Here is an 18,136-nt window from a genome sequence, read left to right as displayed (position 1 = left end):
TCCGTTGACTGCTCCCTCCCTTGAGAACCGGCTGGGGCAGCTCAGGGCTCAGGGAGGGGAAGAGGCGGTTCCAAGCCAACCAGCACCTGTCCACGTGCCCTCCGCTCAGGGACCGGGCCCCTGGCTGTGTAGCACGTCGGTCTTGAAGGTGCCTCCGTGCTGGTGGCACGGGACTGGCACGGAGGAGCAGCAGAGTCTGGCCTCCCAGTGCAGTGGTGTCCTGGGACCGTCATCACACAGCTGGTCTTTCCGGTTGTTTCTAGAACCGAACCTTTCGGGCTCAGTTCGTCAGCCCAGTCAGCCTCTGAGTTTCTACAAATTAGACTTTCAGGATCCTGTTTCTCTTCTTAGCAATCACATCTTGTTAGAGGGATTATTACGTTCAAAGACAGTTGCCATTTGGCTTGTTTGGGTGTGACACCCATTTAAGAATTTAAAATCTGGGGCCCAAGGACACGGTCCCCCTTCCCCCCCCCCCCCCCTTCCTACAATGCAGACCCACAGCTTCTGTCCCATTCCCCTTACTCGGGAATGTGTGCATTCCTTTTCATCGTTTCAGAGCCTATCTGCTGGAGAGCCACATGGTGCCCTAACCCCTGGGATGACTCATAATGTAAGTACCCACCCATTCTCAGCACTGTCATTGTCCTCCACGGGAGTGGTGGCCAGCCTTGTACCCTCCCCTGACAGTTTCTCAGGCCTACTGAAGTTTTCTCTATGACCACCACTTCCTGGGCGGGCTCTCTGGGGCATTGCCCCATTGTACACACACAGCCCCTCAGATGGAAGCAGAGTCTCCACAGGGATGGTCCTGAAGACCGCCATTCTGGTGGGTTTTCTCCTTGCACTTTGTGCAGGCATTCTGTGTCTGCTCGGGCATCTCAGCTGAGAAGGGGAGAAGCATGCCTTCGCCACACAGGCTGGTCACAGTGCGTAGGCTCTGAGGGGTGGGGTGCTGCAGGGGGGAAAACTCTCTACTGTACTAATTCCAAGGTCAGCAAACTGTAAAGGGCCAGATAGGAAATAGGTTCAGCGTGGTGTGCCAGCCCTGCTATAGCAGCCATAGTCAGTCTGGAAATGAAAGAACATGGCTGTGCTCCTATAAAGCTATTCACAAAAAGAAGCAGTGACGTGAATTTGGCCCAAGGGTTGTATGGTTTAACTCATGGGCAGTAGTTTGCTGACCCCTGTTCTGAGTTAAACCAGTGCTCCCCACCGTCCAAAACAAACATCCAGGAGAAAGAAAAAAAGAAAAAAGAGGAAGAAGAGCAAAGCAGGAAAACTCTAAACACTTGCCTCCTTTAATGTTTGCCTCTTCCCTTTGTGCCCTCAGACTAGAGAATGAGCGTCAGGAGTCCTGTAGTACAGTCGTGTGGGGTTTGCGTGCAGCTGAGCCCTGTGGAAGAGTCTGAGTGTGGGGGTGTGTGCGCACGTGTACACACATGTGCTGGGGGAGAGGACACCTCTGACCCCTTTCATAGCTTTCTTTGATGTAGCAAACCATCTAACCATGTCTTACCTCACTGGGCTCAGTGAGAGCTAGCTCCTCTCTTGTACTTCAGTGCTGTCCAAAAGAACTTTCTGCAGTGATGGCAGTGTTCTGTGGCTACACTGTTCAGTATGATAGCCACTAGCTCCTTGTGGCTACTGAGCACTTGGTGTGTGGCTATTGCAATTGAGAAACTGAACATTCTTAAATTTCAGTAAATGTAAATTTAAATAGCTACACACAGCTAGTGGCTATCATGTTGGACAGTGTAGCTCTAAGTAGAAACATAGAAAGCAAACCAGTGTCACTATAAACACAGGGACTTAGAACAACAGATTCTTTAAGTAGTAATTATCTCCTTATCATCATAGTTTTGGGGCGGCACATAAGTTTGGGGGATACTTCACATAAGACCCAGGCCTTAAACTCAGCCATTTGAGAAAAGAAAATTGGAGCCTCAGAATGGAAAGATATGATAAAAATATTCAGTTCCAAAAGACTTTATCGAAGAATGAAAGTTTCCTGCTCTTAGATAATTGTGTCCTTTTCCAATTTTTAGGAAGACCTAGACAGACGGTATAACATGGAGAAAGAGAAACTTTACAAGATCCGTTTACTACAGGTAAGTGAAAGCAAGAACAAAAAAACACATAAATACACTTATCTGGGTATCCTGTAGAGAACTAGGAAGTCTCGGTATCTAAGAACGACAGGTACGGAGGCTGCTGTTTTCCATTGTTCTGTCTGGAGTTGAACTGTGGGGTTTAAGATGTTGACAGTAGCACCTCACATTGGTACGTTACTTTCACGGTCATCTCGATGGATTTGATAGAGATCTCTGGGTGGAGAGTCAGTATTAGCTTCATTTTCTGTATGAAGTAATTGACTCAAATCAGTTAAGTACTTGTCCAAAGTCAAGCAGCTAGTAAGTGCCAAAGCCAGCCTTCAAGTTCCAGAGCTCTTGTCTAGTACTTTTCCTCTAAAATCACGTGCCCATTTTAGTGGTCTTATTTGATAACCTTGGAGGTTTGTAAGAAAGCCATCAAATATGGTTGGTTCCAAAGCTGAAGTCACACAGAGTCAAAATTTCTTTGCAAAATCCCTGGCATTGCCAGAATCTGGCTCATGGAAGCTCGGAAGCCCAGAGTTAGCTCATGTTGTCCTTTGGCTTGGGCCTTCTCCCTGTTCTCCGGGAAGAGAAAGCCAGGCTCCAACGGGAATGGCCAAAGGGCTGCAGGGGCTAGTGAGTCCCTGTCTCGCCTATCTTTAGCTCTTGCTTACTTTGCTGAGCTGTTTGGTTAAATTCGGGTGCATCAGATTTGTCCTTGATACAGGGACACTGCTAATCTTTAAAGAAACAGAATTAAATGAAACCAGGAAAATATACAGCTGCATGCTTGAAGACTTTGTGACTGTGTGCTTACTCTATGTATATTCAGTGTTGTGTTAGGCACCAGGAATAGTAAATGGGATGGCCCATCTTCTGGGAGCTGGCTGGCTATTTGAGAACCAAGATATGTCCCTATACATCAAAGTACAAGGGAGTTGATATGCATATTGCCAATCCTGGGCAGCTTCAGACTCCCTAGAGGGAAGCTACAGTAAAACCATAAGCCTGCTGGGGTCCGGAGCCCGAGCGGGGGCCGTGGGGCTGGGCGGACATGAACTGGCATGGGAGAGATTGAGAAGCCATATCTGATGGAACTTAGCATCAGTTGAGTCAAAGAAACAGAGGAGTCAAGGATGGTGCTTGAATTTCTGACTCGGGTGGGTACCTGTATTCATTGAGAAAAAGCATTAAAAAATAGGGTTCAAGGGGGTGTGTGTGAATAGGAGTGTTACTGAGATCTGTTTGCAGCTCTTGAAAGTTAGGACACTCAACCAAGTAGACGTGTCCAAGAAGTGATTGGGTGTCAGGTCTGATGCTCAGGGTAGTCTGGGCTGGCCATTAGGTGGCGGCACTATGTTGGTGGTAACCAGAGCTGTGACAGTGGGGTGAAACCTGTGTAAGGACAGGCAGTGGAAAAGGAGGAACCCCCCCCCAGTGAGGTAGCTGGAGGGATGGGGAAGCCAGGGTCTTGTGGAGGCTGAGCAGAGGGCTCAGCAGAGAGAATGGTAAATTTTACTAGAAATCAAGGAAGCTGGAAGCTGACAATTACCCATGAACTGTCTCCCAGAGAAGGTCTGTGGTGACTTAGTGAGAGCAGTGTGGCCGGTGTTGGGAGAAGCCAGCTGCCAGTGGGGAGACGATGACTGCGGGCGTGGGGGCGGCTACAGGCCCTGGGGGTGCTGGCCGTCAGGAAGTTGGGCTGCTGCCGCCGAAGAAAGAGCCTGCTGGCTGAAAGGTGATCGGGGCTTAGTGAAGGGCTTTAGAGGGGTGAGGGACCTTAGCCTATCTAAATGCTGGTGAGAAGGGGGAGCCAGTAGAAAGGAGGTGTGGGAGCCCGTCCACACTGCACTGCTCTGCCTCCCCAGTGCCGTCAGTGGCCAGTTTGGCTCCTGTACCCCCAGTCCGTGGTAGGGCGAAAGTGCGAGAAAGATACTATAGGAGTAAATTGTAGGAGCTTTTCAATAGGCTAAGGAATTTGGAATTTATATGGAGGCAGCAGGGGGGCATCCTTTCTTCGTCATCTGGGAGGCCTTCCTTTTCATTCCCACTCCCCACTTGGTGATGGTGGAATCAGCTACTCTTGAGTGCTTTGGGGCCTAGAGGGATGGCCGAGGGCTGTCCACAAAAGCCCTTCCCATGTAGGATCTTCCATCCCTAGCCATTCATTTGCTGCCTTCTCTGGTTCTAGTTCATAGCCACACACACACCTTCTCCATGTGTCATGAAGTGGGAGGAGGGTCCATCAGAATCTGAGATGGGGACCTCAAGCCAATAGCGGATTTTTGGATGGGGTGTGTGGTTACGCTCAGAAGGAGGTGGGGGCAGTATTTTGGCTCCCCAGAGAACATGTAAGACCTTTTACCAAATAGTGTTGTCTCCCCCTTCCTTTTGCATTTAGGCTCGAAGAAATCGAGAAATAGCAATTTTGCATCGCAAGATTGATGAAGTACCCAGCCGAGCTGAGCTAATACAGTATCAGAAGAGATTTATTGAACTCTACCGCCAGAGTACGTGCATCAACCACAAACACTCTCAGGACTGGTCCTGGGAGGCACGGGAGGCGAGGGTTCTGTCCCACATGAGCGTGGTAGGGTGTGCATCATAGCATAGTTAGTGAAAGCCACCACCAGAAGGGGCTCCCTGTCATCATCAGGCCCCCCCTGCCCTCATTCCGCATAACCCACTGCTAAGTGACCCTTAACCCCAGGAGCAGCATTAGGGTGCCCTGCCACCCTCTCTGTGGACAGACTGAGCTAATTGAGCTCTTAGCATGACGTTTCGAACCTGCCTTCTTCCTGGTCAGCCAGTGGGCTCCAGTGAGCTCCCCATCCGCTTTCCAGCCTCCCACGGGACATGAGCACTCCATGATAGAGCCTCTCTGGATCAGTCCTCATTCATTGTTTTTCTGGATGAACTTTCTTGCCCTTGTGATCCTTGACTTTGACAGCACTATATTCACCCAGTAATCCAGGACTGGTCTCTCTCAGCTGGAATCAGTGAGCTGGCCTTGTCAGGTTCAGAGTGACCCTCAAAGTGTCACTGCCTATCTGTTCCCACTGCCACCCTGATAGCTGTTCTTAACTCGGGTCAGAGCTCAGCTGCACGCATGCTAGCTGGTCTGTATACCCACACCTATCATGTCCCCCCTCTGTCTGCTGTCCAGTGAGCTCCCTGGGCCTCCTGAAGAAAATGTCTCTCCTTATTATCTCCAGAACCTCCCCAGTCTAAGCGGCCTGCCTGGAGGCCCCCTTTCCTTCTCTGAGCCCACATTCTGGCTTCCCCGGTCCACACACCGCCCCTCAATACACCATGCACTTTGACACACAGCTTAGGCTTCGACTCCTCTCGGTACCTGTGCCTAGAACCCCTTCTCAACTCTGTCAGACCCAACAGATACAAAACTGAATTCAGCCTCCCCACCCTATTTCTCCTCCTGGTCACGGGGATCACTGTCTAGCACCCCCAGCCTCTCGAACATCCTTCCTGGTTCAGGCCAGAGCACTGTCCTTACTAGGGTCAGAGTCATGCTTCCTTTCACTCCTGCCCCCATCCTGATGTTAGACACGGCCCTCGAGCCTGATTCCAATGGTCAGAGGCAAGAATCGACAGTGACAGCTTCTCAGCAGAAAATAGTTTCTGCCTTTTTTTTTTTTAAGATTTTATTTATTCATTTGAGACACAGAGATACAGAGAGAAAGCACGAGCAGGGAGAGAGGCAGAGGGAGAAGCAGGCTCCTCACCGAGCCAGGAGCCCGATGTGGGGCTCGATCCCAGGACCCTGGGATCACGACCTGAGCCGAAGGCAGACGCTTAACCATCTGAGCCACCCAGGCGCCCCTAGTTTCTGCCTTAAGTTTAATCTTTAAACCTTTTCTCGTAATTCTGTATCCCTGCCTACTTTCCAGCTTTTAACAGTAATAATAACAATACCTTGCATCTGGATATTTCAGAGTAAAATCTGACACATGTTTAAGTCCTTTTGATAGGATATTTTTACACCAAATAAATTTTCAAGCAGTTACACCAGAATATCTGTATCATTTTCATTATTATTATTATTGTTGTCAGATCTCTACAGCCCCCACCCTGTCCTTAATCTGGATAGAGGAGGGGTGACAGGCACATTCCTGAACAACAAAGCTAAAGGTTGATTGGTTTATTTATGGCAGTGATTTTCAGCCTTGGCTACACATTGTAATCACCTGATCCTGCCTCCATAAAATCTCATTTAATTGCTCATGAGATTTTAAAAGCTCCCCAGGCTGTTCTGTGTTTCAGCCAGGCTTGAAATCCACTGTTCTAAAGCTCTGAACAAGAATAGTAATTTAGGCGCCTGGGTGGCTCAGTCATTAAGCGTCTGCCTTCAGCTCAGGTCATGATCTCAGGGTCCTGGGATCGAGCCCCGCATCAGGCTCCCTGCTCAGCAGGAAGCCTGCTTCTCCCTCTCCCACTCTCCCTGCTTGTGTTCCCTCTGTCGCTGTGTCTCTGTCAAATAAATAAATAAAATCTTTAAAAAGAAAAAGAATAACATTTTATACTGAGTAGTTCATGTGGTGATTTTCATACAAATTAGTTTGATATTGGGAACATTTTTAACTGTTGCCTCAAAATACCTGTATCGGGTTATTAACCGCTGTTACCAAATATGTACAGCAGTATCTCCAGCCCCCACTCATCTTTGAGCTGCACCGCTGTGGGGAGGCACAGCTATCACTGGGTAATAAGATTAAAAGTTGGCTGATTGGCTTAAAGATTTGGGTTTAAATGTTAGTGGCAGTTGCCCAAGGAAACCATCAGTGCCCACGGCCCACTCTGCCTATCTCTCTTCCCCAACTCATGCTGCTCCAGAGGGACCTGCGTTCAACGAGCAAGAGCCACTGGGAAAGCAGACCCCACTGCCGTCCGGCCAGTGCTTGATAACTGTTAGACATCAGGATCTTTGGTTACAGCTACATTGGAGGGCTCAGCGTAGCCCCAAAGCCTGACTGTGAATCCAGGTCTTGGGATTTTATCCCCCGCTCTATGCTGAGAGAACTCAGAGCCATGAGGAAGGCACATAGGCTCAGAGCCACGTGGGGGCCACCCAAGCACCCAGCCACAAAGCAGGAAGACGAGTGGGGCAGGAAACCTTCCCCCCTTGACTTCGTCCTCTGGTGAATACGGCCCAGTCCCAGTCCTAGATTTTGGTGCTTTCCTCCTATGTCATTCTCTAGGGAAGAGTGAAAAACAAGAGGTGGACAGAGATGCAGAGTAATTTTATGGGAAAGGATGTTGGGAGCCTGGTAAATAAGATCTCCCACCTTAGTCATATGCACAGAAATGGGAAGAAAATTCATACTCCTTAGGCACATATTCTGCCCTAGGTTAGGCACGACATTCATCTAGTAGATATTTTGGAGGGCCTGCTATATAGGCCTGTGCTAAGCATAGGGATTCCAAAAGGAAGCAGACTGTGGCTCCTGCTCAGGAGCAGTGTGGGAAGGGAGGACACCACCTAAGTAGGAGGAGGTGGCATGGTGGCTTCCTCATCCTTGCCACCTTCCCCCCAGGGTGCCTCACCTGAGAAACCCACCCGTCCCACATGCTGCCAGGTTCCTCGTCCCGGCTGGGCCAGTCACAGCAGGCCGGCTCCTGCCAGCCCGCAGCAACTCTGCACAGGCTTGTGTGCACGGTGGGGCTTCCACACAGACGCCTTGACATGCCGGGCTCCTGTGGGTGGGCCTCCTGGGGCAGGGGGTGCTTAGGATTGTTCTGATGCATTTTCTTATTCGTGTGTTGATTTCTTTACTTTTACAGTTTCTGCAGTGCACAAAGAAACCAAGCAGTTCTTCACTTTATATAATACCCTGGATGATAAAAAGGTTTATTTGGAAAAAGAGGTAAGAACTTGTATGAAAAGAAAATAACATAATCAGAAGAGCAGAGACCAGGGCTGTTAACCCCAGGAAGCTCTGTTGACCCCAGGAAGCTCAGACGAACTGAGTGTCGGTGTAAGTGGAAGGAGCGCCTGGTGTGTGCCCCATGCTGGGTCACAAAGTTAGAGAGTAAGAGACGCTTCAGAGCTAATGTTGCACAGGTGCATGGGCTGACGTGGGACTGGTGGACCGTGGTTTCGTAGTGCCTTGTGAGAAATGATGTCTAGAGAGACTCAGAAGGCACACGTGGAGGGGGCCTGGGTTGGGAAAACTTTAGTTTGAGTTTTAAAGGAATAGCTAAATAAAATGGGGATGGTGGGCTCGTTTGAGTTGACATGCGGAAACTAGCTAATCATCAGTGGCCGCCAGGAGTGGAAAGGGGTGCCCCGGGCACTGACACCCCCTCCGCATTACTCTTGACACTCAGCTTAAATCCACTCATGATTCAGGGCTCCCTCACATCAGGTGACAGATGATTGGAGCATGGTGGCAGGGTGTGCGGCTGTGTTTTAAGGAAGAAGAAAAGGAAGAGTGTGGTCTTCATAGTAGCAACACAGTGGGATGGAAAGAGCATGCGCTTTTGAGTTGGACAGATTGGGGTTTTGTTCTGTAAAGAGGGCATTACACCCGCTTTGCTTGACTGTGATGGAGACAGAATAGGAAATGATGGTGCAGGTCCTTGTATCTGGTGGCTCCGGACACATACTAGTTCTGCCTACGCCCTCACCTCGAGGTCAACAGAATTTGTGTCCATTTCGTCATCACCTTGCCACCTGTACTGATTGCCCACTTAATAAGAATGATATCGCAGGTGCGTCTTTCACGTGACCCCCCCCAAATGGAGGCATGTTTAATTAGTGTCAGCTTTCTTGGCTATTGTCAATCAAACCAGCTCAGTGTCTCTCCCTAGAGGACACTTCTTGAGAAGGGGCATTGAGTTCTGTTTTTCTCTATATCCGGGGTCTTCCACAGTGACAGGCACATGAGAGGCATTTGATAAATATTTGAGTATGAGTTGAGTGCATTTGGTAGGATTTACGTCAGACCTGGGGGCTAGCTCTGCCACACACTGTGGCCTTGGGGTCTTTCTGCCTAGTGAGGGGAAGACTTACCAACCCTAACTTAGGGATAGGCCAGCCCTTCTGAGAAAGCCCATCACCTTCCTTCATCAGTAGTGTTTAAAGTTATTGCATTCTTTTAAAAACTAGGAGTATGCAGGGGCGGGGTGGGAGCCTTTTAATCCCCAGCCATATTAACATAGAACTTTATATTTGGATAAACTTACGCCTGTGCTGTTTTAGCTTTCGAGCATCCCTGTGGAGTCCTAAGGACAAGAGTACCATTTCCATGTTACAGACTCAGGTCCAAGTAGGGTCAGTGACAAGCTGAGTTAGTGACACAGCCAGAAAGAAGATTGAGGTTTCTGGCCCTCAGACTCAGAGCCCTGCCCCGGACTGTATCGCTGGGGCAGAGAGAGGGTCCTCCTGTGCAGCCCAAGGTGTTCTCCGTGGGAAGGGGGCTCTCAGAGCCGCCCAGCAGCTGGCCACATTGGGAAACTGCAGGATGGGCACAGTGTCCTCGCTCTTCACCCCTAAGCTGATAGCCCTGAAAATAAAGAACACTGTTTGGTGAGGAAGCAGGGACTGGTGACAACTGCCCAAAGGGCCCTAATGGTAGCTGAGTGTCTTCTCTATTGGAATTTAGGCCCTTCTGGGAACCCTCTTCCTCCGTTCCTGGGGTCATGGGCTGTCAGAAGGTAGATGCTCTGGGAAAAACTGTGGGACTAAGCACACGCTGCTCTTTTTCTCACGTTCTTTCATCTCCATAAACAAGGTGTGCTGCTTTCAGAAGCAGTGGCAGAGACAAGACAGCCTTGCAGTGGTTGGGGCCATGCAGGGCTCTGTCTACCTTTGGCTCATCATGGTTTTTCCTTTTTCTCTTCCTTTCCTCCTCAGATCAGCCTGCTGAACTCAATTCATGAGAACTTCTCACAGTAAGTACTGGTAGTCCTCCTTCCTGGCAGCACCTCCTTGTACCCTTCACTGTGCATTTGGCTCGCCTCCCCGTGAGAGGAAGTGTGAGGGGCGAGACGGGGCGAGACGGGTGGTTTTACACTCTCACCCCCAAATGCACAGTGCGCCTGTGTCTTGCTTTACACGTTCTTGCAAAAATTTCTCAGCGTTCTTGCAAAAATACAGTGATGTTAGAGTGAGTTTGAGAAACACCAAGGAATATCTTGGGGGAAAAAAGTAACTTTCAAGTAATTTGTGTCTCACTACTGTATTCTCTTTGTATATTACTTTTGTCTTGTTAAGATTAGATCAATACCATTAGTTCTTGAGCACATAAGGATGCGTCACAATTTAGATAATGAAATAATCTAATTTTTAAAAAGATTTTTAAAATCTGCTGATAGATCTTGTTTCTAGGTGAGTGTGCATCTTCCAAACTACTTTATGCAGATAAGAATTCTTTTTCCCCAAAAATTGTATGGCAAGGCCCACCTGTACCCAAGTCATACCAGCCCTCAAGCATGCCCAGTGGCCTGCTCACCGTCCAGCAGCCCAGGGCTTGCTGTCTATACAGCAGGCTCCCTTTGCTTCCAGCACAAACCTCTCAGCCCCTGGCAGGTGACCGGTGACTAAGATCTGAATGGATTACAAACTCCAGATCGGGAGCTTCATTTCTAACTAAAAACAAACCAAAAAGAAACCACAGCTCCCTGATAAGATTCAGATTCAATTAGTGACTTATAACCTTGACATTTCTAAAAATGGTGCCTTCATCTTTATTTCCTGATAATTGAGAGAGGCTGCAGTGTGTGATGTTGCTGTGATGAGTTCTGCTCTGTCAGCCCGTCCTGTGGGAGAATTCTCAATCCCTGTATCCACGTGCTCGGATCCTTGTGGCGCCATTCCCAGCACAGAGCAGGAAGTGAAGCGGATGGTTTCAGGACACCAGGAAATCCACTCGTTTAGCTGCTGCCCTCAGAAATGAAACCAGATTTCCTGACCGTGGTTTTAGGAAAATCTCAGAGTATGTCTGCCAGTCTTGAGCAGTACCTCCGAATCCTCAGATTTCTAAAAACTAAATGGAATTCATTTCTTAGGCAGTCCATGTCATCATCAAAGTAAGAAATATTTTTGTTGGTTTTAATAACATTGTGTTTTGCTTTAAAAAAATACATACTTAAGCAAATTGTAGAGAAAGTGAGGAAAAAAGATTAATATTAATATTCAGTTATGAGATGAGGGTAATTGTCATTGCCTTCCTCTGAGTTTAGAATCCGTAACTGCCTGGGACCCAGGGGCCCCCAGGAGTCCACCATGCCTCACAAAGGCATCATCTGGGCACTGGGCAGACTCCTTGATGGCTCCCCCTTCCTCAGCGTCCTGCATGCTGGTCTTCATTCTGCTGATTGTTTCTTTCAGAGCCATGGCCTCCCCTACTGCCCGGGACCAGTTTTTACGTCAGATGGAACAGATCGTAGAAGGAATTAAGCAGAGCAGAATGAAGGTGAGAGGACTTGTTTTCTATAGTGCAGCCCGGATCTCACACTGGTTACGGAGAAGGCCTTAGGAAGAGCAGGCCTCTTCTGCTTGTCCTGAGAATGTGCTCCCAATCCTGAAGACACACCTTCAGTGTCTGCAGCGTGGATTCCCAGCATACCTCCGACCCTGCAATGGGCAGCACCAGCTCCACAGGCTGGTGGTTTAATGGAAGCTCTTAACAGTAGCCCCATGGATTGAACATCCACTATGGGCCAAGCATGGTGCTAGTCCTCCTAGAAGCCTTCCTAAATGAGTAGTGTTACCCCCATTGTATAGAAGAGGAAGCCAACTTTCACCAGTGGACTTCTTCTCTTGTCCACAGTCTCTTCTTCACTGGATCTTTGGTTCCTGAAATTCTACCATTAGAGATTCATTCCTTAGGATGCTTGAGAGCATTTTAGTTTTCAGGAATCCTCCGTAAAAAATGCAAATAATTATCGAACTGAATTCTGAAGTGAGAGGATATTATGCCTCAGAAGAGAAAAGAGGAATCGATAAGCATTGAGAGTTCCAGAGATAGCCTTACAGAGAATCATTCATCCTGGGGCCAGCATGGAATTTTCATCACTCCGTGGCTCTGCACTTGGGCTGTTTTGACTATAGTAAAGATTTAATGACTGTCTAGAAACCAGACATAGCTGCAGTTTTCTGCTGTTATAACCAGATGAGTCTTCGCTAATACTTCCAAATCTCTTACTTTTGATCCCTTTAAAAACGTGGATCACACCAGAGTGGTCCTCAGGCATGGCAGTCAAACTCTGGGGACTCAGGGCATCTCCTCTCTCGAGCTTGGGGCAGAGTGGTGCAGGGGGTGATGTCAGAATGCGAACACACGAAGGAAAGAGTGCCTGTAGTACTTGGCATCATAAAAACCCACTCCCAGAAGGCCAGCCTTCATGGTTCCTATAATCTCATCTCACAAGAGGTGAACTGAGGGCAAAAGCTCTTTATGTCCCTTTCCCTGTCGAAAATATTAATCTCTCCATTAACGACTTCCATAAAATGATGTCAGTGGAGGAAAAAAAAGAAATTACCACTAGTGACAAGACTGTTCAGCCCCAAAAATGAAAGCAGTCGTGAGGCAGCACGTCATCTGCCTTGTGCACGTACACACACCCAAGCCAGGACGGTCCCTTCTTGATGAGCTAAGTCCTAAGGGTATAAGGGAGGAGGAGGAAGACGGAGAGCCTAGCTAAGCACAAGCCTTTAACAACCCAGATCACAGCGGGGTGGACCTTTCCGCCCTCCTGTCATGCCATCATGCTCCTCCTTAGGGAGCTGCTTTTTCTTTTTTTTTTTTTTTGAGAATGAAAGCTGGAAAGTGGGGGTCGGGGGGGGAGAGAGAATCTTAAGCAGGCTCCACCCCCAGCACAGAGCCTGATGCTGGGCTCCATCTAACAACCCCCAGACCATGACCTGAGCTGAAATCAAGAGTCAGAGGCTCAACCCACTGAGCCACCCGGCACCCCGCAGAGCTGCTCTTGTCCATAGTAAAGAACACTGGGAATTGATTATTTTGTTTTGTTTTGTTTTTCCTTTGGCTTCCCCTTCCTGTTTACCAGGAGACACGTTCCTAGGAAAGGAAGTAGATGTGATCCGTTCATTCTCTCCATTCTCCCCCAGGCTTTATGCTATTGGTACCTCAGTGCCGACCAGTGAAAGAGGCTGCTCTGTGTCTGTCTCCCCAACTAGATGGTGGGGTACGAGATGCCCACGGGCAGAGAGGGTTCTCTTCCTCGTGTGAGCATCGCCAGTGGCGAGCCCGGCACCTGACCCACGGTGGGCTTTCGGGAACTGTTTGCTGAGTGAATGAATTCATTCAATTGACTGCAAAGGCAGTTCTCAAAGAGGGTTCCTGGTCAGGTTTGATTATTGGCCGGCATTTCAAATGCAAGAAGGCTGTCTTTGCAGAACAACATTTGTTTGGATGCATGTCTTTTGAAGTGTTTGTTTAAAAAACCATAGCCCTCCCTATATGGATGCCATGGTGGTTCCTGCTCAGAGTATATGCGGCAGGGGAGTCTGTGTCCTCACACAGCACACAGCCCCGGAATTGGTGGGTGTGGGATGTACACGGAGTAGACCATAGACCAGCAGTGTGTACACATAACAGGAAGGGTGTGTACGGTGCATGGAAGGGCTCCTGAGTGAAGAGAGAGTCACATACTGGAAGGCATTTTATTTTATTTTTTTAAAGATTTCATTTATCTGACAGAGACAGCACGGGCAGGGGGAGCGGTAGGCAGAGGGAGAGGGAGAAGCAGGCTCCCCGCCGAGCAGAGTGCCAGATGTGGCGCTTGAACCCAGTTCCCTGGGATCATGACCCGAGCCGAAGGAAGTCGCTTAACTGACTGAGCCACCCAGACGCCCCACTGGAAGGCATTTTAACCTCATCCTGAGGAGGTGAAGTCTCTGGCTCTCTGGAATACTGGGAGCAAGTGCTCCGCAAAAGAATCTAAGGTTCCTGACCTAGAGTGTGAAGGGGGATGAGCAAGGAGTGGGAACAGTGGGCCTGGGGAAGGGGTTGCTAGGACAGTGTGAAAATAAAACCCAGACCTAGGAGTCAGCTCCTGATTCTGTGGGCTCTCACCGCCTGTTACCAACTGCATTCTAGGTGTCCAGCGTGAAGACAAAACACAGTCTTTATTGAATACGACCCTGAACCAAGTGATGTGTCGTTCACTTAACTAATATCATATATACCTTGTAATCTGTGATCTAGGTGATATTATCCTTATCTTGCGACTAGGGGACCTGTCATTCCAAAAGATGAAATAACCTGTCCAGGGGTACACAGTAAGTGACAGAAGTAGGTTTGGAACCCAGGCCTTTCTGGTCTCGAGGTCAGTCCGTTTCAGGGTTGCTACACTACCTTTCACGGCTGGACCTGGGGACATTCAAATTAAATTTATTAAAGTGCCCTGTGTATGTTGCTAAGACATAGTCATTCATGGCCAGATTTTCTGCTGGAGGGCAGAGCAGGCAGGAAAGGTCTGGGATCGATCTGCCAGACTATGCGACTTAAAGGGTAGGGACCCAGCAGTGAGGTCCCACCCAGCTCAGCAGAAAAGGTTCCTAACGGTTGTGGGAAGTGGTGACAGGAACCATAGTCATCTGGACAGCATCAGGAAGCCTGCCAGAAGGGAGCAGGGTGGACTGCTGAGCCAGGGATGAGTGTTAAGGTGGCCCTGACCAAAGTCCCCAGGGGGGACTGCCCGCCTCTGGGAGACCTCAGGGGCAGGCAGGTTACCAGACTCCAGGCCTGGGCTCAGGCATGTGACCGGTGTCCATGTGCAGACCTATGGAAAGAAGAGGGCAGGGGGCTCAGGATTAGGTCACCAGGTGACTTAGGAGCTGGATACATGGTCAGGAGTGGACCAGGCAGACCAATGCCCATGTGGGTGGGATAGGCTGTGGGGACAGCAGGTTGCAGTTCACCAGTTGATGGGCCCGTGGCCTGGAGAGGGGTATGACTGGGATACAGTGCAGCCAGTTCAACTTTAACCTGGATTTACTGGGCCATCCCTTCCAACGTGTAACTCGGAAGCCCTGCTCAGGCATCAGAAGACCAGTGATTCCGTCCAGCGTGCTCTTGAGCACCTGCTGCGAGCCAGGCACCAGCTGGCCCCCACAGCTTTCTGCCCTCACCACCCGGGTGATGCTCCCACTTGCTGCCGGAAATAGTGCACATACCACTGCCGACTCTGCCCAGTGTCACCTCCTCAGAGAGCCCTCCATGGCCATCCAGCTGAAGAGGCTGTGCGCCCACCCGCCTCTCTGTCCCCCAACGCAGGCACTCTCTTCACAGTAGTGATCATGAATAGGGATTTGCACATGGATTCTGCCAGGTGCTTGGTTAGCATCAGCCCCTCTAGCACCCTCTTTGGGAGCAGTGATGCCGCCTCGTCACCACCGTGTTTAGTCTTCAGGGTGACCGTGCAATATCTGTTGGAAGACTAAGCTGTCAGGTACCTTAGGAAAGTCTCTTTAACCCACATCCAGCCTTTTGTTTATGAGGTCACCGTCCTGGAAACACCCTAAATTTTCCACCAATAGAAAAATGGGTAAGGTAGCAGTGTGATTGGGAATATTGTAGAGTTTTTAAAGTTTTGATTGTTGAAAGCGTACAATAGCATGGCAACACTTACGTTGAATGAAAGAGGACTCAGTTATTTACATAGGAGTTTCTCAACCTCAACACAATTAACATGTTGGGCCAGATGACGCCTTGTTGTGTGGGGGCTGTCCTGCACGTTGTAGAAAGTTTAGCAGCATCCCTGGCTCCTAGCAGAAGGTGCTTGGAGCACCCTCTCCTCACAGCTGTGGCCATCTAATCCATCCCCAGATACCACCTCGTGCCCTTCAGGGAGCAAGATCACCCCTGGTGGAGAACCACCAGGCTGTTGATTGTGGAGTTGTAATCTCACACACACACACACACACACACACACACACACAGTTAACACACACACACACACACACACACACGACAGTTAATGCCCAATGATAGAATTGCTGAGTAAATTCGAGAAACCTCTATGCAATATCACGCAAATAAATAGGTCCATCTCAGAAATGATATAAAGAAGTCCCTGGAAATGTTGGTAATAGTCACCTTTTGGGTGTCGCCTGCAGGCCTTGGTCACCACGTGCCCTTCCTCACCATTTCCCAAAATGTTTCAACAGATGGAAAAGAAGAAGCAAGAGAACAAGATGAGAAGAGACCAGTTGAATGACCAGTACTTGGAACTGTTAGAAAAGCAGAGGCTCTACTTTAAGACTGTGAAGGAGTTCAAGGAGGTAAGAGGGAGCTGGGGCCAGGCACGGAAGGCTGGGGGGGATTTGTGTTCGTCTCAAGAGGAGCCCTTAAAAACCACAGTGGCTGCCTGGTTTCCCACTGGTCTGGGGATGGGTAACAGCAGGTCGGCAATGTGATCCAACAGTAAAGTCCCGCATCCAGGTAGTTCAGGACTGCATGGTGCGCTGGCCCATCTCCAGTCTTGAACTGAACGTTCTGAGAGACATCACAACTTTATTTTTATTCCCCTCACGTTTAGTAAGCATATTAAACTCACAAGTAAAATAACATCAAAGGCCACCTGGAAGCAGCATTTGTTACACATTCAGAGCTGGAGTTTTCCTTCCCCCCCATCCGAGGTGGGGGAGGGACCTTGAGAAGCCTGTGGGAAGGGTGAACTTTGAGCGTGGCAGGCTCGGGTTCGAACCCTGCCTTTACCACTTACCAGCTGTGCACTTGGGCAGTGACTGAATCCCCCCAAACCTGTTGCCTCCTTGGTGGGTTCTGCTGGGTCAGGCGAGGGATGAAAGCATCTAGCACTCCGTCTGCCTCCTATAACACCCAGCGCTCAACTGAATTTTGTATGTCCCCGTCTTTTCTCCCTGCATTTGGGCAGGGTTACTCTCCGTGGGTCCAGAAAGAAAAGTGTTTGCCCCTTTCTTATGAGATTTTCTGGAAAGGAGATTTTGTTGTGTCACTTACTAGGATATCAGCAGCTTCATTTTCAGGAATTCCTAACCCAAATCCATGTGATTTCAGTGAGTATAGAGATTGCTAAATATAGAGGGGCTAGAGGTGTAGGTTGTATCCTGGTGTTAGGTCCACAGAATAAAAATTACGATCTTTTCATACCAATAATTTTATTCCTGTATATTTTTAAAAATTTGTTTCCCTCCCTCCCTTCCTTCCTCCCTTCCTTCCTTCCTTCTTGATTTTTCCTTTTCTACTTCTCCTTCCCTCTTTTTTTTAAATTTAACTTGTGGAGGCCACAACCCATAGACATTTCAAAATCTCTCACACTTTCCATAAATGATCTTCCCGCTCCTACCATGCCCCTGGGGATATATCAGGTTGTTAAACAGACCCGCTCCCTGTGTCAAGGAGCTTATGTTGTGGTTGGGGAGACAGATAACAAGTTAGGAAGCACAAACCCTAGTAAACAAGTAATAACAAATGAGAACTAATTTCAGTTTTTGCCAGGGGTGGGAGCACTAACGGAGATGATGTAGTCAGGGCGGGTCTCGGGTGCGGTGCGGACTTGGCCAGAGCTCTTTTCCCCCTTTAATGCAAATAACTCAGAGAAAAGGCCCAACGGGGAGGAATTAAATGTTGCTGGGACATGCCAGCACTGCCCTTTTGACAGCAGAAACAAAAAGCAGATAAGTTGAGGATAAGTATAAGCTGTCAAAATCAAAGCAAATAAAAGGAAATGGAAAAGCACTACGCGCTCTCAGGGCTGAAGGCTAAAGATGACCTCCCAAGGCAACGGTTGCTTCAGAGATGGTAAGCATCAGGCTTTCTGTGATCCTGCCTCCCTAGGCACAGAGACCCCCGCGTCAGCACGCGTGGGTCCCTCCGGGCCGCTGAGACCCCTAGACCATGTGCCTGCCCATGCCGTTTCCCTTCGTCCAAAGCTCATCGGGGAAAAAGGGAAGGGGAATATATGTTCTTCAGACAACTGAATAGACTCACCTTTAAAAAAAAAACAAAACATATTTTCTTGTTTTTTGACATGAAAATGATAGTATTTATTCTTTATTTTTTAACATTTTA

At 48.8% G+C, this 18,136-nt stretch overlaps 1 protein-coding gene across 4 annotated transcripts in view; it reads left to right on the top strand.

Annotated features, from left to right (window-relative positions):
• Positions 1–18,136, top strand: part of CCDC93 (CCC complex scaffolding subunit CCDC93) — a 92,092-nt gene that overhangs the window by 66,231 nt on the left and 7,725 nt on the right. For all 4 annotated transcript variants that reach the window (XM_025857247.2, XM_025857242.2, XM_073884940.1 and 1 more), the window contains 7 exons: positions 560–613; positions 2,049–2,111; positions 4,498–4,606; positions 7,896–7,978; positions 9,970–10,007; positions 11,446–11,530; positions 16,252–16,365. In XM_025857247.2, coding sequence (XP_025713032.1) covers positions 560–613; positions 2,049–2,111; positions 4,498–4,606; positions 7,896–7,978; positions 9,970–10,007; positions 11,446–11,530; positions 16,252–16,365 — 546 coding nt within the window. The remainder of the gene's footprint in view (positions 1–559; positions 614–2,048; positions 2,112–4,497; positions 4,607–7,895; positions 7,979–9,969; positions 10,008–11,445; positions 11,531–16,251; positions 16,366–18,136) is intronic.

Source organism: Callorhinus ursinus, unplaced genomic scaffold (genome assembly GCF_003265705.2).
Source record: "Callorhinus ursinus isolate GAN/ISIS: 27379988/994484 unplaced genomic scaffold, GSC_fseal_2.0 scaffold2, whole genome shotgun sequence".
Lineage (NCBI taxonomy): Eukaryota > Metazoa > Chordata > Mammalia > Carnivora > Otariidae > Callorhinus > Callorhinus ursinus.
This window is presented reverse-complemented; position numbering and strand designations above follow the sequence as displayed.